The sequence below is a fragment of the Staurois parvus genome, unplaced genomic scaffold (assembly GCF_062004578.1).
Source record: "Staurois parvus isolate SC_StPar_1 unplaced genomic scaffold, SC_StPar_1.0 ptg001416l, whole genome shotgun sequence".
NCBI lineage: Eukaryota > Metazoa > Chordata > Amphibia > Anura > Ranidae > Staurois > Staurois parvus.
The window spans coordinates 9,375-36,442 of record NW_028319212.1 but is presented as its reverse complement, the minus strand read 5'-3'; the positions used below and the strand labels follow the sequence as shown (position 1 = coordinate 36,442).

The 27,068-nt window shown below is 40.8% G+C and overlaps 1 protein-coding gene across 1 annotated transcript; it reads left to right on the top strand.

Moving 5' to 3' along the window:
• LOC149436155 (midasin-like) lies at positions 1-26,863 on the top strand (the record flags this gene model as incomplete). The annotated part of the gene is made up of 5 exons (XM_089661947.1): positions 1-710; positions 10,908-11,069; positions 11,457-11,724; positions 22,296-22,531; positions 26,768-26,863. Coding segments are annotated over exons 1-5 (1,335 nt in total), but the record flags the coding sequence as incomplete, so codon positions are not given.
• Positions 26,864-27,068: the final 205 nt, after the last annotated feature.

Here is a 27,068-nt window from a genome sequence, read left to right as displayed (position 1 = left end):
GTGTTCTGCTACAGAGAATACAAAAATTGAAAGCAGTGGTTCATAATCTTTCCAAAAAGCAGGCTTATCGTCCAAGTAGCCCCAGCTATGACGCATTGTATCAAGATGTCCAGAACTACCTCAACAGCATTGGCAAAATGTCTTCTATTCAGGACTTGGCTACACGACTTCAAAAAGCTCTAAGTGGAAAGGGCACAAAGTCACGACAATTTCTTAACAACCTTTTATCTGAGGAGACAGCATGGCAACGGTCACATCATCAGTTTAGAAAGCGCCTTGCAGAAGACTATTGCTATTATCCAGATATGGTAACACCCCTTCAAGCTGCTATTTTGCAAGTTCAGCATGGTGTGAGGATAATGGCCTCAGAACTCTTTACCACAATGAACAGTACACTTATTTCCCCATCTAAGATATCAAGTCTGCTCACCTCTCTTCTTGCTTTCCCCTCTACATGTGATATCTTTCCAACATATTTTTCTCGAGCAGATAGTTTGTGCACTGTTGGTTCACTTGATATTCTAAAAAGCCTTAAAAAATTGTCTCAGAAATATCCATCCAAAGACCAGCCTACCCATGGAAAGGATCTAAGTTCTTGCCTCACTAAAGAGCAGTTACTAGTCAATGGGCTGCTTTACCTGCGTTCCCATGTTCTTTGCAAAGGAGAAATGGATGAGCAATCCTTGAACCTTTTTAGGCATATCAACCAGGTTAGTCTTTCTCATTTTCTTTCTCTGGTTTTAACATTTATTTTTTTCTAATTCTTTATTTTGAAGAAGCGGTATAACATATCTTTTTAACACACATCAAGATGGAATGCAGTAGACATTGTACACCAAAACAAAACATACAAGCAGGTACAAGTAATCTGAATGTGTTGATCTTTAGTGTAAACTGTGTTAGATATACTTAGGTCCATATATATTTGGACACGGGCACAAATTTTAGTTTTTTTCAGGTATTTACAAAAACATATTCAAGCTATAGTTATATAATGGATATGGGCTGAAAGTGTTCACACTCAGGTTTGAAAAAGTGGGGATGGCTACTCTTAAGAGCTGTAATTCCTAAACCCTTCCTCCAATTTGGATGTACATACCCTCAAATTTAACAAGAGTGTGCACTTTCAGCCCATATCTATTCTATAACTATAGATTGAATATGTTTTGGTAAATACCTGAAAAAAACTAAAATTGTGCCTGTGTCCAAATATATATGGACCTAACTATATATGTGGTCAGCAGAGCTGCTTATCTACATTCCTGGAATATACAGTTTCCTCATATGCTTTTCAGTTTTGTTAAAAGGGAAAAGGTCAACTCTAAACCCCAGTAGAGAGATAGGTGACGAGGAATAAGGAGAGGGGAGGGGAAAAAAAGGGGGGAGGGGGAGAAACCCACCCTTTCCCTTGGCTTGACAACCCTGATGGACATATCGTATCTAGGAATCAAAAGGAATACTTTTATTCCATTTATTTTTCCTCTTGCTTCCTGAGCACCATAGTCAAGTGTTCCTCCTCTTGAATCTCATTGATTTGAGCAAGCCAGTGTGTGTTGGGAGGTGCAGAACTTTTCCATAGTGCTGGAATGCAGGCTTTTGCTGCATTGAGGAGATGTTTCAATAGTGAATTTTTGTTTTGTTTGTTTGAAAGTGGTGTATCGTGTAATAGAAAAGCTTCAGGGTTTCCTCCAAGTTATACACTGATTAACATTTTTATCATCTTCTCCATCATAGTCCAGAAATCCTTTAGCTTGGGGCACTTCCAGAAAATATGAAGTAGGGACCCCTCTTAATTAATGCACCACCAGCAAGTATTCGGGACCTGGGGGAACATAAAATGTAACGTCTCTGGTGTTGTGTACCTTGTTGTAAGAAGTTCTTATCCTCCCTTCTGGTACCTACTGGCCAGTGAGGCCTTTTGGGCAAAAAGCAGTTCTTGCCTTCTGTTTTTGACAGTTGTATTTAGGTCCCTTTCCCATCACTGTAGGAAGAGGGAGTTCTTGTGGTGCATTCAGAGCTATCAAGGAAGCATATAGATGAGATAACAAGTGCCAGAGGGGTTCTCCTGCCAGACATGTATGCCCAAATGAGGATGGTTCCTGCACTGTGCCAAACTCAGCTGGGAGAGAATGTAAATTTGTACTCGATTGCGGCCGCCTGAGAAAATCTAGATCTAGTGAGAAGACCTGCTATATCCCATGATTCATTATCAAGTGGTGGTTTGTGGAAAAGTGTACCAGTCTGAAATGGGCTTTCTGTAAAAGCGCGGTGAAGCATGGGTCCTGAATTCCAGGCTGAAACCCAGTCATGCCTGTTATAGTGCTAGGAAATGGGGAGATAGCAGTGCTTTTAAAAACTGCCCTGGTCACAAGAAGAGTAGCACTCAGGAGTGGGTGTTGTCTAATTAGTGTGGGTAACAAGTCGGTTGGATGCCATGGGTGTCAGGATCAAGGTAGTCGCTTGTCCCAGGTGAACCCATAGCTTTGCATTGGGTGTTATGCACCAATCCACCACCCTGACAAGGTGTGCAGCTTTGTGGTATTTACCAGAATCATCAAATCCCACACCTCTTGCCTTGGGCAGGGAGAGAATGGCTCTCCGGAGTTGCGCTGGTTTTTCTGCCCGAATAAATCTCAGAAAAGAGGAATGCATCCCCCTTAAAAAAAACAAGACAAAAAAAAAAACAAATGGGTGTTTTATCGGAAGGGCTTGAAGTAGATCGCTAAGCCTGGGCATAACATTCATTTTGGGTCCCCAGGGATATTTGTTCCCAGGTGTCTTATATGAGATGTAGTCCACTTGATGTGGAACTGAGATGCTATCTGCTGCTGAAATGAATACCCAGAGCTTCCAATTTAGAGTAGTTTACCTACAATTAGGGTTTGATAATGGTCAAGTTCTTGCAGCAGGGATGGCAAAGAGATGATGAGGAAGGTCACAAAAAAGATCAGATCATCTGTGTAGGTGGCCAGTTTTTCTGCAACATTAATTGAGATGCCTCTTATATTTGAATAGGGGATAATAAAATATATAGTAAGCGCTCATCAACAGTAACAGCAGCTGAACATAAAGGAAAACGCATAAAAAGTCCCAAGATTCATGTATAAATAAATGCAGCACTCTGAGAAAATAATGAGAAGTATGAATGAAACACAGTCCAATAAAAAGGTGCTCCGTGATTCCCCGTGCAAATGGTAGAAATTCACACTAACCAGAAAGCGTATAAGTAATACGCATATATATATCTCCTGAAGGCTCCCCTCTCCTCTCAGGTCTGGTCAAAGAAATGGCTGGGAAAGGTAGAGATCCTACGCCCTCTTGTGGTGGAAATGTGGTCCAGCAGGTCACAGAAGTAACTGGATAAGCCTCACCCTTCACAGGAACTGACACAGGTATCACTTAGGGCTGTAAGGATTGAAGAAGCTCCTCACAGGAGACATAGGGAAGCACTCATAGTGTAGTAGGTAAAGAATTTTAGTCCAAAACACAGGTGCATAGTGAACATGAAATAGCCAAATATGAATGAACACACTGACCCTTATAGAAATCAAGGTGGCCGCCAGGCCTCCTCGTGGCACCGGCGGCTTAGTGTCAACGGCGTCCTGGGTTCCAACTGATGCGTTTCGTGCGCACGCACTTCTTCAGAGGTGGAACATAGCCATAGCCCTATGTTCCACCTCTGAAGAAGTGTGTGCGCACGAAACGCGTCATGGTAACATTATACTACTTTGATCATAGTGAAATATGAAAAAAAAAAAAATCATAAAAAAAGAGAAAAAAATGTAATAAAAAATTAAAACTAATTTTCTTCATTTTCCGAAAAATTCTGACAAAAAAATTACAACTTCAAAAAACCCGCCATGCTACCATGGGGCTACCATTGTACTACTTTGGGGAAGTGATCAGTATTTTTTTTTTTTTTTTACACAATTTGCTTATAGCAAAGAATTACTTTGCTATAATCAAGCATTTACCTGAATGACATCGATTCATTCAGGTTTTTTTTTTTTTTTTGGTGCCTAGCTGTACTTTGGCCACGGCTAATCACATGACACAGCTGGGCTGTGATTGGCCCAGCTTGTGCATGTGATCACTGACCATTCACAGCTAGACACACTAGTATACAATGGATGGCATGAAAGGAAGCCATTCATTGTATACAACTGTCATGTGACCTGCTGTGATTGTCGTACTTATACATCTTGATACACTTTTTTGCAAGCTGCATCCCCTATGTTTTGGGATTATTTTAGTAATAACTACAATTATAATGCACTAGAATAAGCAGAATGTCCTCTGTTTTATAGACAATGTTGCTTTTGAATCGTTCTGATAACCAAACAATGACTAAGTAATGGTGTCTTATTTCCTAAATTATCAAGTGTCTTCTGACTTCTCTGATTTATCCCTTTTCACTTCTTTTTCCCCCTGCATTTCTATACATAGCTTGACAGAAGATGGAAACAAAAAAGGATAAGGTGTCCATAGTTTGTGAATTTTGAGGCTTGGCTTCCCTCTCTAGCCCTACTGCCCTAGGCACTGCCCCAAGCATGTCAGTAAAAATGGTTCAAAAATCAACTCGCCAGCCAGCTTGCCAACAACCAAATTGACCTGTCCAACAGTATGCATTAAAATCAGGGGTTTAGTTAGCACACATTTGCAAATACATACGTAAGCCACAGAGCCACATCACGGCACCCTGATATTCTGTGGTCCTAACTCTACAAATTTGAGAGTCCCCATAGTAGAGGCACATGCATTTAAAGGATAGAACAGGGGCAGGTGCACATGAAGGGAGCCCACCCCTCTTAAAGGTACAGGAGTGCAAAGAACACCCAGCATGTAGTACAATGGCAGCCAGGGCACCCAGTGCACTCACTCACCTTAAAAAACAACAGTAAAATAAAACATGGCACCTGCCCCGATCTATAACTGGCTTATGAAGCAAGGACTATGTGAACCGGGCAACTCATGTCAGTAAAAAAGGAAAAATGGTTCAAAAATCAACTCGCCAGCCAGCTTGCCAACAACCAAATTGACCTGTCCAACAGTATGCGTTTAAAAACGGGTTTAGTTAGCACACATTTGCAAATACATATGTAAGCCACAGAGCCACATCACGGCACCCTGATATTCTGTTGTCCTAACTCTACAAATTTGAGAGTCCCCATAGTAGAAGGGATTTTTGAACCATTTTTCCTTTTTTACTGACATGCTTTGCCAGATTCACGTAGTCCTTGCTTCATAAGCCAGTTATAGACCGGGGCAGGTGCCATGTTTTATTTTACTGGCCCAAGCGTGTCATTATTGTAAATGCAGCCTTGGCTTTAAACCTATTTAGTTATGTTTGGCTAAATTATGATGTGAATCAAAACCTTTAACCGCTTGCAGGCCACCCTTATAGCAGATTTACTGCTACAGGGTGGCCGCTCTGTTCAGAATCACATATACAGTATATATGTGATTCTGCACTTCTGGGTAGGAAGTTTGCACATCCGTGATTTGTCACAGCAGAAGCCGATCAACAGGTGCCAACCAATGAATGACTGCCAGCACCTGCTGATTGGTGAGGGGACACACAGGACAGAGCTCTGCATATGTAAACAATGCAGAGTTCAATCCGGTCATCGAGGATGTGCTGGATTTAGTTTCCCTGCAAAGCAAGTAATGAAGTCCAAAAATGAAGTAAAAACACCTAAAACTAAACACACAAACACTGTTTAGGAACAAAATTAACCCTTTGATAACTCTAGATGTTTAACCCTTTCACAGCTAGTTTCATTAGTACAGTGACAGTGTACATTTTTAGCACTGATCACTGTATTAGCGTCACTGGTTCCCACGAAGTCAGTGCTAGTTAGTGTCAGATTGTCTGCCGCAATATCACAGTCCCGCTATAAGCCGCTAATTGCTGTCATTACTAGTATAAATAAATTAAAAATTCCGGTATATATCCCATAGCTTATAGACGCTAAAACATTTGAGCAAACCAATCAATGTACACTTATTAAGATTTTTTTTTCACCAAAAATATGTAGCAGAATACATAATGGGGGGGGGGGGGGGGGAGAGTGGGTTTTAGAACACTATAGGTCAACGGGTGATTGCTGTTCTAACATCGGATAGTTAGTACAGCAAGTTTCTCATAAGCGCTTCAGTTTTTTTTCTCGTTCAGTCTCTGGGTTGAACAAAATAAAATGATGTGTACCCAGCTTTGAGGAGCTTTGGAGGATAAAACGGTTTGGGAGGGTGTGAAATAGGATAATCAGAAGTTATGGAAGATTAGCATTTATCCGTAAAGGATTCCCAATAAGGGAATAAGGACTGGGTAGCTTCTGTGTCCCTCAAACTGAGCCTTCACCTCCCATTCTATCCTGAGCTTCTTGCTTTCAGCTGCCTTGTGTCACTATACAGATTTGCAGACATTTCTCTGCCTCTGAGGTCTCCTGGACCAAGGTGCTGTTTCCCCTTGTTCCTTTTCATAACTGTTTCAGAAGTTCTTCAACCTAGTCCCCAGGAAGAACATCCATCTCTTGAAAACTATAAGTTTTAAAATTGTGCATGTTACCCACCAGGTCTACCTTTTATATATCTTCCCAAGGGAGACTTTCTGGCTTCTGTGGTAATTTCAGGAAGTGTTCCTACTGCTCCTCATCTTCCAGCACTTTAATTTTTCCGTCTTGTTCCTGCACCCCAAGGAAGTCATGGATCTGTAGAAAATCAAGGCAGCCCCTGTTATTTAGTCTTTATAGACAGTCTCAGCACCACATTGACATCGTGGGACCAATTTGCCAAGTTTCTGAAAAGAGCAATTTGTCTGCCTCTGATGACCAGGTAGCCATTGCTTTGGTGGATGAGTCTTCCAGAGTCGGGGAAGCTCTCTTTTCCCACCTTTTAAGAGGATCCTCTTTAGAGAGTTCTTCATCTCCCAGACTTCATTCTAGAGTTTCAGGTGATGGTTTTTTTTTCCCTCTCTATTGCTGCATTGTCCCCATGACTGGTCACCTGGTTTTGTTCCAGTTGGACGATGATATGGCTGCTGCATACCTCAACAGGTAAAAGGAACAGGCACGTTTTAGTCCTGTTCTCTACATTCATTTAGGTAAGGACAGTTAGGCAGGCCATAAATTACATAAATTTCACTTGAATTCCCCATCAACAGTGTTGATGGAAGAATCCCTCCCACTGAGCAGTTGTGTTCTCCTGGCTACAGTGGAGTTATTGAGATGCATTAATATGTGGGGACTCCATCCAGATATTACTTTATTCTATTTGGCAGGACATCCCCGTGAGGTATAGGTAGCTTTTTATATGGGTATGGAAGTATTCGTCAGGGATTTCCTGAAATCTAGAGAAGGAGCATCAGGGAATTTCCATTTTAAGACTATGGCCTTCTGTGTGTAAAACAGGAGTAGACCAAGAAGAGTTTTGGTTGCTTAAAGAGAAGCTAATGAGCCCACCAAACCGAGCAAGCAGACATCCAAAGACTATGGTATAGATAATAGTGGTCAAGGTATAAATACATTGAATGACCTTACCCCAGAAGCAATGGACCTTAGTGCAGGACCAAAATCTAGAAAGTCTGCAACCATGTTGGTGCACTTCCAACAATAGGGATAAGTACCTTGGTAAATTCTATTCAAACGTTGGGCGTGAAGTAATCTCTGTGTAATTTTAAACTTTATCAGCCGATCTCTGACTGCTACCAACTGCATAAAGGGGTATCCCCAGATTTCCTCCATATCTGGAACACCTGCTCACCATTTAGCTTTATAGGCATTCCAGATGCACACGAACCGAAGGCAATAATGCTTTAAAAATGTTGGAAAGAGGTTTAACCAAAGAATCCTCATGCAACAGAGACTCCAAGTCCGTTTGCCTCAGTTTAAAACTCGTAGATCCGAATTGAGAGGATAATACGTAGCGGAGTTGCAGGTACCTGAAAAAATGAGAATTGGGTAGACCTGTCGCTTTAAGTTGTTGAAGGACCTTTAGAGTTACCCCCCTTAGAAATATGGTAAAGCGTTTTAGACGCCCACACCTGTAGATCAGGGATAGTCTGAAATTCCAGAAGTAACAAATTAAACCATAGAGGAGATGCAGGGGGACCCATCTATAAGAGGCCCAGGTGTATTTACATACTAGAATGGGATATTTGTTTTATTTTTTTCACCCTCAGGGGGTTTGGTCTTGTTATTCATCACCTCACACCCTTCCATGCATGGAACCCTATTCTTTTTGAGCCTGTAATAAGATCAGATGAGTTGAGACCTCAAATGACTTCTGATCTAGGACATCTTTCTGATCTTTTCCAAACAGGACATTTTTCCTTGGTCCTTCTGTCTAGCTCCACTTATTCAAGATAAGTTTTTTTTTTTTTTTTTTTTTTTTACTGCATTCCGGAATGTGTGCCTCTCTCTCTCTCTCTCTCTCTCTCTCTCTCTCTCTCTCTTTCTCTTTCTCTTTCTCTTTCTCTTTCTCTTTCTCTTTCTCAGCTACTGCTTCTCTTTTTGATCTTCCAGGATGGACCATTTTGGGTGGTTTAGTTTCTCGCTCTACCATTCTGGGGGGGTTCAGTTGGACCAGCTTCCAAGCTTATGCTCTTAAGCATCAGTTTCTCCTTTCTGGTTACACCATTCTGAATGGCTCAGATGGCCAGGCTTCCAAGTTTGTGGTCTTAAAGCGGAACTACATAGCATCTGATCACCATAAACCAAAAACATTGTTTAATTAATTTTTAATTTTCAAAACTCCCCCCCATCCATCCATGTCTCCACTGTTTATTTTTCTGAGAAATTGCTTTAAGAAAAAAAACAAAAACCCTACCATTTCTGGCTGTGGCCATCTTGAGTAAGGGCAGGTGATTCATGTAGCATTTGCCTCCTGAAATCCATCTACCCTTATCTTAGGCATACAGGCAAGAGGGTGTGCTTAGCTGACAGAGCCCCTCCTCTCTTCTTTAGCTCTTAACCTCCCTGGCGGTATGATCATGTCAGGAATTTTGTGCTGAAAGCGGTACCATTTTTTTGCATGGAAATATGTAGTTTTTAATTGTAGGCTGTAATTTTTAGGAATAACTCACTGAAATCTATCCGAAAAAGAGTCTATTAAACATTCCGGATATGATAAAACTTGAAACACGAAATCATAAATTATAATTTAATAAATAATCATAAAAAATAATATAATAATAATAAATTTAATTCAATAATATAATCAAACCAAAAACACTGAAATTTGAAATACAGAGGCAAATTCGCACATCGCTGAGCAAAGTCGCAAAATCGTTTTCAGTGTCTGATGACGAATTTCCCCACAAATCATCACTCAATTCTGCAAGTGGTTCTGATTTACTATCGCTGTTCTAAAACCGCTTTTGACGTAAAGGGTCGCTTTTTGGCCGCCATGGACTTTTCTAAGTTTCCAGGCAGAAAGAACAGTCAAAATGCAGGCAGGGCACAGGACAAAGCAGTGGGGACAAAATGTATGTGAATTGCAGTGAAAAAGCAATGACAGCAAAAATGTCATTTTTTAAAAAATTCAAATTTCCCGCCGGTTCCGCCGCCCGAACGTTCCGACGTCACGGGGACCGGAAGCCAGATGCCGGCATCCGCCGGAGGAGATGGACGGGGACGCTGCAGGGGACCCATCGTGGGAGCGAAGGACAAGGTAAGTGCTGCAGGGACCCCCAGAGAACGCTGCATGGTAAGCCCGAGTGTAGCTCGGGGTTACCGTTCTTGGTATAGAAATTCTACCCCGAGCTACACTCGGGAAAACCGCCAAGGAGGTTAAAGACTCCTGGGATATATGGCATCATTTTCCTAGGCCAGAAACCCCAAAAATGTTATTTAAAATGTAAATCTTCCTATCTGTTTACTAATGCTAGCAGCATATGGTTTAAAAATGTTCATTGTCGATTGCCAGAGTGAAGTACCACTTTAAGGATTTGTTTTTCCTTTCCCTCTCAATACATGCTTCACTGGTTATGTGAATGTTTCTATGTTCATCTTCCAGCTTTAAACATCATCTTTGCTGTGCAAGGCTACTAACTGGTCTTCTGTGTTCACATTTTGCTACCAGGTGTAGGGAGCTGCCTCATGTCATTCCAGCTTTGTCATACAGTCTTTCAGGTAGCTTTGAGCAGCAAGTATTTCCCAGTGTTTCTATTGTCTGCATTGGACCTGTTTAGGGATTGGTTACCCACCTCTTAAGTGGTCTGCTTTTGAACTTGCACTCACTGTGAAATACCTTTCTTGGAGTCCATTGAGGTACACCCTCTGGTTTCTTGAGCATGCTTTTGGTACCGCTTTGCTACAAAACTTCGAGGCATCCTAGTAGTGGGAGGGGTTATCTTAGATTGGCCTACAGTTTTTTTGCCAGTGTCCAATTTTCCTGTAGGTAGCAATATAGCCCAAAGATGAAACTGTCTTCTTAGAAAAGAATCTTATGGCGAGTACTAAAATCATTCTTTTTTTAACAATAAAAAAACATACATAGGTGATCAGTGTATCTTACAGGTTAAGGCCCCTTTCACACAGTTGGTTTGTTGAGGCCTCTGGATTTCTGTGGCAAGAATCTGCAGATTCTTGCTGCAGGAATGACTGGATTATGTGATTAGCAGCACAGCCCATTTAAGGTGTGTCCAGGCTCAAACATCTGTCCTGGAACCACAGCTAATCTGTGTGTGGCTACACGCAGTCAGCAGCGGCTGCTGTCAGCCTGCCTTTAGTTTAAAAGGTCTCAGCAGCTGATGCTGATCACATAATCCAGTCAATCCTGCAACAAGAAACTGAAGTGTGAATGGATCGAATGCTCCTGAATCCCTAAGACTTTGAACACCATAAATTCCACCTAATTTGGTGGGGGTTTTTTTTTATTATAAATAATTTTTTTATATCCTTCTCTAGGCCATTATCAATGAATGGGATGAGCAGGAGCAAAAAGGTAGAGACCGAGAACAGGAAGAGAACAGTCTTTTTAAATACAAGACTAAGAGTCTTGGCTCTGGACTCGCAGAAGATCAAGAGGAGGATAATGAATTCCACTTGCACTTTCCCACTTATGAACAGGTATGGCAATAATGTGAAGCATTACATTTTATCCAAAGCAAGGTTCAGAAGAATCTGAAAACAGTAGAATATTGGCTGTTCTGTGGCGATTTAAAATAGTGTTGAAATGTTATATTTATGCGGCAATAACTCATTTATATGTATATTCTTTACCTTTATGCCAGTGTTGTTACGTTTTGAAAGACTTAAGTCTATCTGGTTCAACCAGTAGAAAAAAATAAATAGAATCGTTAACCTCCATATTACAGAATATTATACCCACATTTGATCCAGCCGAAGCTAAAATACATTGGAAACTACTCCCATGCATTTTAAGCAGTTTTTATTTTATTTTTTTAATATGTGCAAATTTCTGTGTAATTTAATACCATTTTTAATTTGCTCTAGGATTTTGCAGATGTAACAGCACAGCCTCCTCTAGATGAACGTATGGAGACAGAACCCAGCAATGATGAGGCAGAAGATGATATGCTAGTGTCTGAGAGCTCAGCGCAGACTTTAATACTTACTCACCAGCAGTTGTGTTTGAGTACTGCCAAATCCTTGTGGTATCATCAGAGCCCAGAGCAGCATTATACCAAACATTACATCAATTTGTTTCTGTCATGTTATCAGACAAGCGCTACACTCATTGAAAATCTATACCCCCTGACTGGTATGTTTTTTTTGTTTTTTTTTTTGTTTCGTTTTTTTCCCCCTAAAATGTAATGATACTATGTAAGAGTAGTATAAATGTTTAGATATTTCTTGTTCCTTATGCAGAATTACCAGTGTATGCTCAATATGATTTAAATGTTAATGTATAGTACAAATGTCAACTATAATTTAAGTGGAATTTCTGTCATTCTGCAGCCAGTGCTGTTTACTGGAGTACAGAATTAGGACTGGAAAAGCTATACCTACAGCAACACATCTCCTTCAACTCATTTGAGATTGTACTACATTTCCCATGTTCTAGCAAAATTTCTATAATCACAAGCCTAGTGTTCAGCTTTGAAGTACAGCTGTCAAGATGGCATGATTTGCAAATTGGCATGTTTTGGATACCTGACATTTGTAATATAGCCTGTGCTCTATATACAGTTGTTCCCAAAAGTTTGCATAGCCTTGGAGTATTGGTAATACGGCATACAGTACCATTTTTAAAGAAAACATGAGTGAGCAGGCAAAAAAGTTCAGAGGTCAGTAGACTGAAGGGCTGGGCAGAAGGTAACAGTGGGATTCTGGATGCAAAGGTGTACTTGAGAGGGGAGATACGAATGCAGAGATGAGCAGAGTTATGGGGCTCGGTCACTGTAAATACACCTGTTACATTCAGTGTAAGTGTCTCAAATACATTGGGGGTTGGTGTAAATACTGCTGTTGTGTTGAGGTCAGTGTAATATGTTCCAGTTACATTGGGGGTCAGTGTAGGGTCTCCCCTTTACCCCATCCACACAAAACAGATTAGGGAATCTTCTATGGTGGCTACTGTATTTGGACAGCGGCAGCCATGGCTTTCTGAATACCCAAACAGTGACTACATCATATTCTATGATGCATCTGAATGGATGCAGTCACTGTTTGGCTGATTATTTTCCACCCAGTTCCTTCATCTTTGAAGACAGATTTGTTGAGCTATTCGACTGATTCGGCAGGAATTATGTAAGTTATGTTGTGTTTTGTGTTCACTAGAAACTATATCATTTTGATATTTTCAGGGGGGAGTGCTGTCAGAATTACGGGGCCCTGTACAGCCTAACAGCAGCACTGACCACACATGCCTGATATCACGACACAATGCTTGGTGATGTCACCACATGTACAGTGTATACAGCAGTAATGATTCTACAATATAACTTCCATAAGTTGTTCTGGCTTCATATTGCCAATGTGTGGTCTGGCTTTACAATATTTTCCATCTTGGGAATCCCTGATGGACTCTTAAGGTGTCCTTTGGTCATATGGAGAGATCTAATTGTGGACATTAATATAGAGGAAAGGTCCCCTTACTTTGAAAATGTAGTACAGGTGGACGATGCCCCTTATTGGGGTATTGGTATAATTATCTGACTATTCATATCTTTTTTTTCTTTTTTTTTTTTTTTTTTTTTTCTTTTTCTTGGGGATGAAGTTTACATAATTTTTTCCCACAGCTGCTTGGTTTGGATTTTTAATAATTGGCCATTTATGGTATTACAAGTTAGATAGTAGTAGGTTTTTGTATGTTCTAGGTTTTCAATAAGATAGCTGTTTTGTGTCTGCAAGTGTCAAGTGGCTTGTTAGGTCTCTTTTATCCATAATTACACTAAATTGCCAAAGTATTGGGACGCCTGCCTTTACACGCACATGAATTTTAATGGAATCCCAGTTTTAGTCCGTAGAGTTCCGTATTGGCAGTACTAGGGTCGCCGGTTCAAATCCCAACCACGGCACCACCTGCCTGGAGTTTGCATGTTCTCCCTGTGCCTGCGTGGGTTTCCTCCGGGTACTCTGGTTTCCTTCCACACTCCAAAGACATGCTGGTAGGTTAATTGGCTCCTGTCTAAATTGGCCCTAGTATGTGTATGTATGAATGTGAGTTAGGGACCTTAGATTGTACACCCCTTGAGGGTTAGGGGCTGATGTGAATGTACAATATATATGTAAAGCGCTGCGTAAATTGATGGCGCTATATAAGTACCTGAAATAAATAAATATTGAGTTGGCTCACCCTTTGCAGCTATAACAGCTTCAACTCTTCTGGGAAGGCTGTCCACAAGGCTTAGGAGTGTGTCTATGGGAATGTTTGACCATTCTTCCAGAAGCGCATTTGTGAGGTCCAGCACTGATGTCCGACGAGAAGGCCTGGCTCACAGTCTCTACTGTAATTCATCCCAAAGGTGTTCTATTGGGTTGGGGTCAGGACTCTGTGCAAGCCAGTCAAGTTCCTCCCCCCCAAACTTGCTCATCTGTCTTTATGGACCTTTCTTTGTGCATTAGTGCGCAGTCATGTTGGAACAGGAAGGGGCCATCCCCAAACTGTTCCCACAAAATTGGGAGCATGAAATTGTCCAAAATGTCTTGGTATGCTGACGCCTTAAGAGTTCCTTTCATTGGAACGAAGGGGCCAAGCCCAACCCCTGAAAAACAACCCCACACCATAATCCTCCCCTCCACCAAACTTTACACTTGGCACAATGCAGTCAGGCAAGTACCCTTCTTCTGGCAACCACCAAATCCAGACACGTCCATCAGATTGCCAACAGAGAAGCGTGATTCGTCACTCCAGAGAACACGTCTCCACTGCTCTAGAGTCCAGTGGTGGCGTGTTTTACTCCACTGCATCCGACGGTTTGCATTGCACTTGGTGATGTAAGGCTTGGATACAACTGCTCGGTCATGGAAACACATTCCACGAAGTTCTCTATTCACTGTTGTGCTAATCTGAAGGCCACATGAACTTTTGGAGGACTTTAGCTTTTGACTATGCAGACAGTTGGCGACTTCTGTGCGCTTCAGCATACTCTGACCCCGCTCTGTCATTTTACGTGGCCTACCACTTCGTGGCTGAGTTGTTGCTGTTCCCAGTTGCTTCCACTTTGTTATAATACCACTGACAGTTGAGCGTGGAATATTTAGTAGCAAGGAAATTTCATGGATAGATTTATTGCACAGCTGGCAACCTATAACAGTGCTACACTTGAATTCACTGAGCTCCTGAGAGGGACTCATTCTTTTACAAATGCTCGTAGAAGCAGTCTGCATGCCTTGGTACTTGGTTTTATACACCTGAGGCCATGGCGGGTCTTTTAAAAGTTCTTTTCTGCTCCCCTTGGCTCAGTATCTAGCCTGCTCAGGGCATCCATGTGAGAGCTAAAAAAAATCTGACTGTTTATACAGACACTAATTTAAAAAGCCACAGATGTGGTAAATTAACCTTTAATTGCCATTTTAACCCATGGCTAAATATTCCATTGTATGTAAACTTTTTTGATCAGGGCCATTTGAGGGTGTTCAGTTATTTTGATTTAAAATAAGCCAAATAACTGTGATGATAAATGGCTTCATATGATCACTATCCTTTAAATAAGAGTTTTTTTTACAGTCGTTGATATTTTCAATATCAATGCCAAAATTACACAATTTCTGCCAGAAGGTGGGTGTGTGTATGTGTGTGTGTATATAATATAATATATATATATATATATATATATATATATATATATATATATATATATATATATATATATATATATATATATATATATATATATAAAGGATCAGCTCACCGGCGCCCTGTTAGTTCATTGAGAACTACAAGCTGTCAGCTGCAAATAGTCTGTGAATGAATGATACGGTCAGGTAGGCAGAGCCATGCATGGCCGTCCGTTTTTTTTGTTTTTTTTTTCCCCCTTTTCTTAAATGGTGACAGTGTGTGTGAGAAGATCCCCGGCTTGCTATTACAGGAAAGCAGCAGATCTGGAAGAGGCTGCAGGAGTGGGAGCATGTTTACGTTAAAACGTAGCATGTACCTCCAGGCAACAGGATTAAGACTGGATGCCTCTGATCTTTGGGCCGTCAGATAGCACTGCATTAACTGTCAACAGTCATGATTCTGTAATGGACATCACCTGATGTACATGTGCTCAGGAATCATGTTTTGTGAATACAGTTTGCCGTACCATCCAAAAGTGGCAGTTAACCACTTCCCTATAGGACGTCATGTGATGTCTTGGACTTCAAGTGGTTATATGGGGATGATGCCTGCAGCTACAGGTAGCATTCCGATATCTTATCCTGATGCACTTTATGCAAAAGCCGATGGATTGGTTTTACATGTGGTGGAAGGGGGTCCCACCCTCCACCCCTTTTTGGGTTCTCTCATCCCACCAGGGAGCCTGATACTGAAGTTGGCATTTCTGCCAACTTGCCATGGAAATAACTGAGGACTGGAACGTCCCCGATCATCTCTATGGTATAAGGATTCGGAAGTGAAAAGGATTTTGGCACTTCAGTTTCGCCAGCATGTAAACAAATCATAACCGGCTTGTGAGTGCTTTTAAGAGCAGAGGAGAGATCTGTGGTATAGTAGACCCCAGATGTCTCAGTAAAGAGGACCTGACACTGCTCCAGCTTCGCAATGGATATTGTCCATCCCTTGTGATAGCAATAAAAGTGATAAAAATTAAACCGTGTTTTAAAAAAAAAAAAAAAAAAATGAAAAGGGAAATGCATATGCAAGTTCTGCATGCATATGTAAATAGTGTTCGCACTCTACATATGAGGTATCACTGAACGTCAGCCAGAGCAATAATTCTAGTACCAGACCTCCTGTTTAACACTAAACTGGTAACCCTTGAAGGCTTTTAAAGTGTTGCCTATGGAGTTTTCTTCGGTACCATAGTTTACCGCTGTTTCATAGGCATACACAGTTTTAAAGTGTGACATGTTGGGTATCTTTTATTAGGCATAACCCCGTCATATTTTACCAAAAAAATGGGTAGTGTGTTTGTGTGTACTAAAATTCATTAGTGGGGTTTTTTTTTTTTTTTCTTTAAAAAAATTAGCATTTAAAAAAAAAACGCTGCATAAGATACCACTTAACACCATTGTATTTTCTTCTGCTTTAAAAAAATATATATTATTTTTGGGGTTGCCAATTTTCTAGCAAAAAAATATGATTGATTTTTACATGTAGGAGCGTAATGTCAGAATTGCACCTACTAGGAAGTAGCTAAAGCTCTGTCATGCAAAGAAAGTCCTATCTGAACATGATCCAGAAAAGCTGGGTGGGCCAAAGCTCATTTTAAAATGGTCTATTGCAAAGTGGAAAGCTGCTCTGTGGTCAGACAAGTTGAAATTTGACATTCTTTTTGACAACCATAGGACCCATGTCCTGGACTAAATAGTAGAGGAGCCTTTTGCATTATCAGAGCTCCGTTCAAAAGCCTGCACCTCTGATGGTGTGGGGGTGCATTAGTATGTATGGAATAGGCAGTTCCTGCATCTGCTAAAGGCACCATCAATGCTGAAATATATACCTAGATTTTAGAGCAGCATATGCTCCTATCCAGATGACATCTTTTTCATGTTCGGCCTTGCATGCTTCAGCAGGCCAATGCTCAACTGCATATTGTATCTGACAACCATATGGCTTGGTAGTAGAAGTGTCCGAGTGCTTAATTGGCCATCCTGCATTCCAGACCTTTCACAAATTGAAAATATTTGGTGCATGTTGAAACAGAATATACAACAGACAAAGGACTGTTGAACAGTTAGAATACTCAGGCAAGTGGTTTAGTCTCCCAAAACTCCAGCAGCTGGACTCACAACTTTACAGAGTTTTAAAAGAAGGAATGCTATACAGTTATAAACATGGCCCTGTCCCAATTTTTTTAAGACGTGTGGCTGCCATCAATTTCAAAATTACTGTTTTTTTGTTAAACTTTTCAGTTTAAACCTTTTGATATGTTTCCTATTGTGAACAAAATATGGGTGTATGAGGTTTGCAAATCATTGCATTCTGTTTTTATGTAGATTTTACACCGCGTCCCTACTTTTTTTGTAATTGGGGTTGTATTACTGTGTATGAGTATGTGAGAGACTGCCTTCAGTTTACACTACATAAGTTTTGCAATAACCATTGCATGAACGTCTTCATGGATCTACAGAAAACCCTGTCTCAATTAAGGATGGGAAAGACCCTAAATGCAATAACTATGGGGCCTGATTAGTGGATATAGACATATATGAAATCTTGCCATTAGCCCGAGAGAGGGTTGGGTTTAGTCATGTTCTGGGCCTTTTCCTTTGTTCCCAGTGTCCACCCCAGGGGGTTGCCCCGCTGCTTGCCATCATTGTTTCCCCACTTAAGATTCATACTTCCTTTTACACATTGCAGTTACCATAATCTTACCTGATCCTCGGCTGGTCCTGAAGAAGCTATGTGAGAAATCCAGTACCAAGTGTGTCCCACCTTTTGATTTTCCTGGACCACATTGAAAGCAGAGGAATTGTCTTGGGCCTCACATAAAATATACTAACAATAAGGATAGCAGATGAGCAGAAAAAGTGGGGCAGATCACAAGCTAACTTCCCTGATAACAAATAGTACCTATCTTAGAAACAAAAGTTTTTTGTTTGTTTTTTATACAGTGGGGCACAAAAGTATTTAGTCAGCCACCAATTGTGCAAGTTCTCCCACTTAAAAAGATGAGAGAGGTCTGCAATTGGCATCATAGGTAGACCTCAACTATGAGAGACAAAATGAGAAAAAAAATCCAGACAATCACATTGGATGATTTGGAAAGAATTTATTTGCAAATTATGGTGGAAAATAAGTATTTGGTCAATATCAAAAGTTCATCTCAATACTTTGTTATATATCCTTTGTTGGCAATGACAGAGGTCAGACGTTTCCTGTAAGTCTTCACAAGGTTGGCACACACTGTTGCTGGTATGTTGGCCCATTCCTCCATGCAGATCTCCTCTAGAGCAGTGATGTTTTGGGGCTGTCGCTGGGCAACACGGACTTTCAACTCCCTCCAAAGGTTTTCTATGGGGTTGAGATCTGGAGACTGGCTAGGCCACTCCAGGACCTTGAAATGCTTCTTACGAAGCCACTCCGTCATTGCCCGGGCGGTATGTTTGGGATCATTGTCATGTTGGAAGACCCAGCCACTTTCATCTGCAATGCCCTTGCTGATGGAAGGAGGTTTGCATGCAAAATCTCACGATACATGGCCCCATTCATTCTGTCCTGTACATGAATCAGTCGTCCTGGTCCCTTTGCGGAGAAACAGCTCCAAAGCATGATGTTGCCACCCCCATGCTTCACAGTAGGTATGGTGTTCTTTGGATTCAACTCAGCATTCTCTCTCCTCCAAACACGACGAGCTGTGTTTCTACCAAACAGTTCTATTTTGGTTTCATCTGGCCATATGACATTCTCCCAATCCTCTTCCGAATCATTCAAATGCTCTCTAGCAAACTTCAGACGGGCCCAGACATGTATTGGCTTAAGCAGGGGGACACGTCTGGCACTGCAGGATCTGAGTCCCTGGCGGCGTAGTGTGTTACTGATGGTAGCCTTTGTTACGTTGGTCCCAGCTCTCTGCAAGTCATTCACTAGGTCCCCCCATGTGGTCCTGGGATTTTTGCTCACCGTTCTTGTGATCATTTTGACCCCACAGGGTGAGAGCCCCAGATCGAGGGAGATTATCAGTGGTCTTGTATGTCTTCCATTTTCTAATTATTGCTCCCACAGTTGATTTCACACCAAGCTGCTTGCCTTTTGCAAATTCAGTCTTCCCAGCCTGGTGTAGGTCTACAATTTTGCTTCTGGTGTCCTTTCGACAGCTCTTTGGTCTTCACCATAGTGGAGTCTGGAGTGTGACTGTTTGAGGTTTAGACAGGTGTCTTTTATACTGATAACAAGTTCAAACAGGTGCCATTGATACAGGTAATAAGTGCAGGACAGAGGAGCCTCTTAAAGAAGAAGGTACAGGTCTGTGAGAGCCAGAAATCTTGCTTGTTTTGTAGGTGACCAAATACTTATTTTCCACCATAATTTGCAAATAAATTCTTTCCAAATCAGCCAATGTGATTGTCTGGATTCTTTTTCTCACTTTGTCTCTCATAGTTGAGGTCTACCTATGATGCCAATTACAGGCCTCTCTCATCTTTTTAAGTGGGAGAACTTGCACAATTGGTGGCTGACTAAATACTTTTTTGCCCCACTGTATATATTAATATAAGGGTAAAAGAGAACAACCTAAAACTAGTGCGATATTTGATACTGTTTCTGATAAACAAATGTATCAATATCTGGTTTGATGGATGTAGTAGCAATTTCAAAGTGCCCATCAGATATTTTGGTTCTAATTTTACCCTTGGTGTGTTTTATCCTTGAAAAATAGTTGCTTACAAATATAGGTGCTCCCGAAAACTCATCAAATGAATAAGGTGATTGTGAAGAGTGGGATATTTTTCTTTTATGAAGGTAAAACTTAGAAAAGTCCAGTAAAGAGACACTGTCATATGTTTTCTTTGGCTGCATGTGTTTGCGAAGTGTAAACACATTTTAAAATGAAAAATCCAAAAAAAAAAAAAATCTAAATTTTTTAACTAAGTTTATGATTTTGTGTTGGGCTGCATTCATAGCTTTCTTGGGTTGCAGGTTGGACACCCCTTTTGTATGCTGCATATACCAAATTTTTTTTATACATGATATTTGAATATCCGTCATAAGGAGATTGTAGCATTGTTAGGGGTTCTTGAAATTTTAGGATCCAAGTGATCCATGTATATTTTAATGACGTAATAAAAACTTGTGTATCATTTTAAATTTAGGCATAAGCTCCTTTTTTCCAGTAAAGTTAATTAAAAAAATTTTATGTGTAGGCCTTATTCGTACTCAAGAATATGCAATAATGTGCCGATCAGAGCGTAACCATTAAGCTCTAGTCTTGAGAACTGTGGTGCCTTGCTTCTAAAGTCCACCTTTAAAAAACAAAATAAAAAAAAAATTAAATGTACAATTTTTTTTTTTTTTTTGGGTGTTGTATAGAACCCTGGAAAACAGTGCAGTGCTAGGCTCCTGCAGACTCTTTCTCCAGCTCTGTCTGTTCCAAGGTATGGGCGTTCAGTTGGAAATCTAGAGGGAATGTCAATGGACTAAAAGTGCAGGGATCACCTCGCTTTTATCCGATTGAGAAGTACAAATCCACCTGTTGAGGTGACTTGTAGTTCACTCACAGATCTCTTCAGACTTCAAAAGTGACAGCATCTGTGGGGGAGAAGAACCTACGAATACTGTTGTGGAGTTTTGCTTGGCACCATATTATGTTGCACACTGAATAGGTCTACAACAGGTATATTTCAGGTATAACATGTTGCAAAAAGTTAAGTTAGCCTTTTAAACATCCATTGGTGCAAGTCCTGCTGCAGCCTCTGGACTATTGAGTTTATCAATCTCAGAACAGCTAGCGTAAGCTGAGATGGTGTACATTTTTATTAAATTTGGCTGCCACTGATGAGTGGTATCAAACACTTTTGTAGAAAGTTGCATAGTGCTGGAGCTTTTGGAGGCTATCCCATGTCGTAAGATTGTTATGAACATTGCCAAACATGATAAAAAATGTGTTTTATGTTGTTTAACTGCCTCATATGGCAAGTAGGTCTGTGCATGGGAAAATTGCTTGTGTATTACCTTTTATCAAATGCACTTTTTGAAATGTATTTGAGGAGGAGAGGATTTGTTGATCTAGCTTACCTGTTTACTTTTGATCCCAATGTATGCTATTTAACCGCTTCCCTGCCATCTTGTAGTACAAATACTACTACAGGACAGCAGGGCTGTGCAAAATCATGTATATATACATGTAATTTTGTATCTCCGGGTTTGGGGGCGCACGCGTGTCCTACCTGCGCCGCCATTGGCAGCTGCAGTTATCATTCGCCGGGTCCCGGCCGGAGATTCCCCGGCGATTGCCAACTATCACTGACAGGGGAGAGGTCTGTATGTAAACAATACAGATTTCTCCCCTGCCAGCTCTAGCATGCTGCGTTTTGCAGAGCAATACAAAACCGTATGCCTCCCTAGTAAAGCATACAGTTAACCCTTTGATTACCCCAGATGTTAACCCCTTCCTGCACAGTGTCATTAGTACAGTGTCCGTTCTTTTTATTAGTGTCACTAGGGATTTCAGTGACAGTCCCCCCCCCCCCTCCCTTCCCTGTGTCAGAATGCCTGCCGCAGTCCCAATATAAGTCGCTGATCACCACCATTACTAGTAAAAACAAAAAAAAAATTCCATTATATATACCGCCATTTGTAGACGCTATAACGTTCACGTAAATCAATTAATTTACACTTATTGAGATTTATTTATTTTATTATAGCAAAGACGTAGCAGAATACATTTTGGCCTAAAATTTATGCCGTAATTTGATTTTTTTTTTTTTTTTTTTTTTGTACTGGATATGTTGGAACCCAGCAATTGCAAATGAAGGTTATCTATGGTAGCTTTTATATTTCCCTTAATACAGGTTTACTTTAGAGTAAAGAGCTTATCTTTAAAAGCCTTTGCTCAGCACCCTACATCGTGGTATCAGGAGACCAGTGGCACAGAGTTGAGTAAAATTACCCATGACTCTGCATTCAATAACAAAGCACAAACCTTTAGTTGTCTCCATACTTGACAAGTCGTTTTAAGTAGGTTTCCCAGCAATGTCATGATTAATTCTTCAGCGTTTTATTTCTAGGCTCTGATGTGAATGATAATCTTTTGGGAAGCCATTTGCTGGCCAGTACTCTTCTTCAAAACACAATATCTGGAAACACTTCCTCCGACATTATATTGCAGCAAGATGGTCCCTATGACTTCTATCAGCATCCGAATATCCAGCAGGTCAGGAGTTGTCACCTTGTGCTTAATCATTTAGTCCTGGAGATAAACAAGCTGCTGGAAGAATGGCCAGAACATCCTGCTTTGGTTCAGGTGAGAAATTCTTGCTGCCAAATTTTTAGCAATTTAGCTCTGCTAATCTTAATACTTCTTTGAATATTTTTTTCTTTCTCAAACTTTGGAGGGTGTAACAATTGGGCGCAATAGAGACATGGAAGCTGTATGCGACAGCCATCTTGTTAAGGTCTCAGCCATTTTTGTTTTTCATGCGCAATAATCTTCCTCCCCTCCTCCTGAAAACTGGAATGTGTAGCTGTAAGTTGTAACGAACTTCAGAAGAGCCTCTTATCTTAATTGAAACACAAATGCCAGCGTCTAGGGCTGCAAGCAGCTAATTAGTCTTGGCAGGATGTCTGTTTTCTAGGAACCATGGAAAACACTTTCCTCTGCCCTTACATAGAACAAAAATACTCAGTCAAGCAGTCACACATGACCTGTAAGGCCATTAGAGCTCTAGGAATGCAGAGTGTTCCATAAAATGTCCATTCCACATATAACAATTCCACATATAATTAATAGAATTCAACAGGAACAGGGCACATTCATATTAGGTATATATTGGAATAGGGAATATTATACCGAACAAATCAAAGTCATACATGACTATGTTAGCACAGGAAAGGGAGAAAGCAGTATCTTCCCTCCAGGGTGACAAAGGTACGCTGTGTTTGGTATCCCTGGGTTCGAAAAATAATTCTCAATATTAATCTGCCAATTGCTAGAATACCACCTGCATGTATTGGAGGCTATTAATATTAGTGTAAAACTGTATTTGGGAATTGGTCATAAATTTGGTGACCTCCTAGCATCCATCCCTTAAACCGGATTATTGGTCAGTTGGTCTCTGTCCACACCCCCTTGATATCATCAAAAGGGACTGAAGAGTGAGCTCTCGTTTAACATCAATCAAGGAACATCTTAACGGACTCGAGAGCCAAGGCAACGTTTTTGCTCGGACAGTTGGACTCCAGGATTTGCAAGTATTCTTCCTAAACGCCTTTCTTTTATTTCTTTGTTGCTTTATTGTTCTCTTTATGTCTTTGTAACATCCCTTTCTGTAAATATTTGAATTGCACCATTTTGGCCTTTTTAATAAAGAACCCTATTTTGAAAAGTGTTGAAACTGTCTCTAAAGCTTTTAGTGCAAATTAAGAATCCCTGTCTCTTGAAGAGTGCTACTGTATATAATAATCCTCTGAATATACTTGTCTGTGGTGACTGTGTGTGTTACAGACGTTTATTGTTCACATTTGTTCTTGCTAGCATTGTGAAGGGTTGAAAGGCCCAAAGCTATCTGGTGGCAGTTTTGGAGTTTGAAGGGTTAATTGCGTAATTAACCTAACCCAGTGACAATCGCCCTCAGGCTGCTGGCATATAGATTGTGGTCCCGCAAGCTGGAAAGTCTTTGTTCTGGGCGCAGCTGAGCGTGGCATTGTTACGCCAGGTGACAGCACCTTGTGAGTTTGCCTGGTCCTTTGTCATGAGCTGGTGAGAAGGGCAGGGGTCGGGCATGTTCGTCACAGTGGGTACACAGGAAGTGCCCGACCCCTGCCCTTCTCACCAACTTATGACAAAGGACCAGCCAAACTCACATGGCGCTGTCACTTGCGTAACAATGCCACGCTCAGCTGCATTGTGTATCAGTATACAGGTGAAACTCAAAAAATTTGAATATCGTGCAAAAGTTCATTTATTTCAGTAATGCAACTTGATTTGTCATAATTGTGATGATTATGGCTTACAGCTCATGAAAACCACAAATCCATAATCTCAGAAAATTAGAATATTGTAAAAAGGTGCAATATTCTAGACTCAAAGTGTCCCACTCTAATCAGCTAATTAAGCCATAACACCTGCAAAGGGTTCCTGAGCCTTTAAATGGTCTCTCAGTCTGGTTCAGTAGGAATCACAATCAAGGGAAAGACTGCTGACCTGACAGTTTTGCAGAAAACCATCATTGACACCCTCCATAAGGAGGGAAAGCCTCAAAAGGTAATTGCAAATGAAGTTGGATGTTCCCAAAGTGCTGTATCAAAGCACATTAATAGAAAGTTATGTGGAAGGGAAAAGTGTGGAAGAAAAAGGTGCAAAAGCAGCAGGGATGACCGCAGCCTGAAGAGGATTGTCAGGAAAAGGCCATTCAAAAGTGTTGGGGACTTTCACAAGGAGTGGACTGAGGCTGGAGTCAGTGCATCAAGAGCCACCACACACAAACGGATCCTGGACATGGGCTTCAAATGTCGTATTCCTCTTGTCAAGCCGCTCCTGAACAACAAACAACATCAGAAGCGTGTTACCTGGGCTAAAGAAAAACAGACCTGGTCTATTGCTCAGTGGTCCAAAGTCCTCTTTTCTGATGAGAGCAACTTTTGCATCTCATTTGGAAACCAAGGACCCAGAGTATGGAGAAAGAATGGAGAGGCACACACTGCAAGATGCTTGAGGTCCAGTGTGAAGTTTCCACAGTCTGTGTTGATTTGGGGAGCCATGTCATCTGCTGGTGTTGGTCCACTGTGCTTCATTAAGTCCAGGGTCAACGCAGCTGTCTACCAGGAGATTTTGGAGCACTTCATGCTTCCTTCCGCAGGCAAGCTTTATGGGGAAGCTGACTTCATTTTCCAGCAGGACTTGGCACCTGCCCACAATGCCAAAAGCACCAAAACCTGGTTCAATGACCATGGGATTACTGTGCTTGATTGGCCAGCAAACTCGCCTGACCTGAACACCATAGAGAATCTATGGGACATTGCCAAAAGAAAGATGAGAGACATGAGACCGAACAATGCAGAAGAGCTGAAGGCCGCTATTGAAGCATCCTGGTCTTCCATAACACCTCAGCAGTGCCACAGGCTGATAGCTTCCATGCCACGCCGCATTGAGGCAGTAATTGCTGCAAAAGAGGCCCAAACTAAGTCCTGAGTACATATGCATGCTTATACTTTTCAGAAGTCCAATATTGTTCTATGTACAATCCTTGTTTATTGATTGCATGTAATATTCTAATTTTCTGAGATTGTAGATTTGGGGTTTTCATGAGCTGTAAGCCATAATCATCACAATTATGACATCACGGCTTGAACTATCTTGCTTTGCATGTAATGAGTCTATCTCTTATATTCGTTTCACCTTTTAAATTGCATTACTGAAATAAATGAACTTTTGCACAATATTCAAATTTTTCGAGTTTCACCTGTATATGCATTGTGTATCAGTATGTAGGGTTATACTGCTGTCTACAGAAGGATTATATGCGTCTCTGCATGGAAAATTCTAACCATGATGAGTTTTTGCAGCACTTTTGCATTAAAATAAAAATAAAAAAAAGCTCAAGAAAAATGCCTCTGTGAAAAATAAAAAGCGCACAGGTGATCAAATACCACTGAAAGAAAGCTCTATTTGTGTGAAAAAAGGACGTAAATTTCGTTTGGGTGCAGCATTGCATGACCGCGCAATTATTAGTTGAATTACTGCAGCTCCGAGTAGCAAAAAGAGTCCTGGTCATTAAGGGGGGTAAATCTTCTGGAGGTCGAGTGGTTAAATTCAATGCATGTCTTCACACTGGTTTGTTGCACATTCCTTGTGGTGGTAAACATCCTATTTTATCTCCTGATTCTTAAATCAACCTCACTGCTTTCTAATGACTCTGCAGAAGCAGTACATCCAAATCTGTGCAACCTCAGAGAAACTTTGGTAGCTGTACCCATACCAGACAGACACTGGATTCTGCCTAGGGCTGTATCCTTGGCACTTGATGTGATGCGTTATCTGCAGGGTGCTGTACAGGTCTAGGGCCGTGAACCGTCACTAAGGAACTTCAGTTCCTGAAGACCTTTTCAAGGGTTTGCCCATTGTGATGGTTGCACAAGTCTGATCATTGGAGGAGAGCAGGCGGAGTTCTCAGCACAGCTAGAAAAATCTGAGTACACTGTGCTGTCATGCTTAGTGTAGTCAGCTTTTAATAGGAAAGCAGGGTAACTGACAGGAACACCAATGATTTCACACAAAGGAAGCAATACAAAGAGAACAGGATACTTTTTCACGTCTGGTTGACATATTCTTTAAATGCCTTTTAAAAGATGTAACCAACAAATAGAATGACATTCAAATTAGCTCTGGGGGTTATAATTATCCCATAAAACTACATTGTAACCTCTAGTGAAACATAGGTAAAATGTATCTGCATTGGGCCATTCTTCTGACCAAACTAGATCTTTAAATTACTAAAGCCAATTTCTTAAATTTTTACATGAAGCGTTGTATGTTTTGCAGCTTGTGGTTATAGTTGACCGTATTCAAGGATTTCCGTTGTCCAGTCCTCTTTCTAAATTTCTAAATGGTTTAGAGATTCTTCTAGCAAAGTCTCAGGTAAGTGCAGCTACAGTACTGTACCTTTTAAAGAATATTGAACAAATATTTGCTGTTGGAGGGATCTGTAAGCTGACATTAATTGCCTCTTTCTGATAATGCTAGCAGTATGGTTAAGGCTGTTAATGGCTTTTAAAATCATACAGAAAAAGTCAGGACTTTTAACTTCAAATCTAGGTTTTAGTTTTAAAAAAAAAAAGCCCAT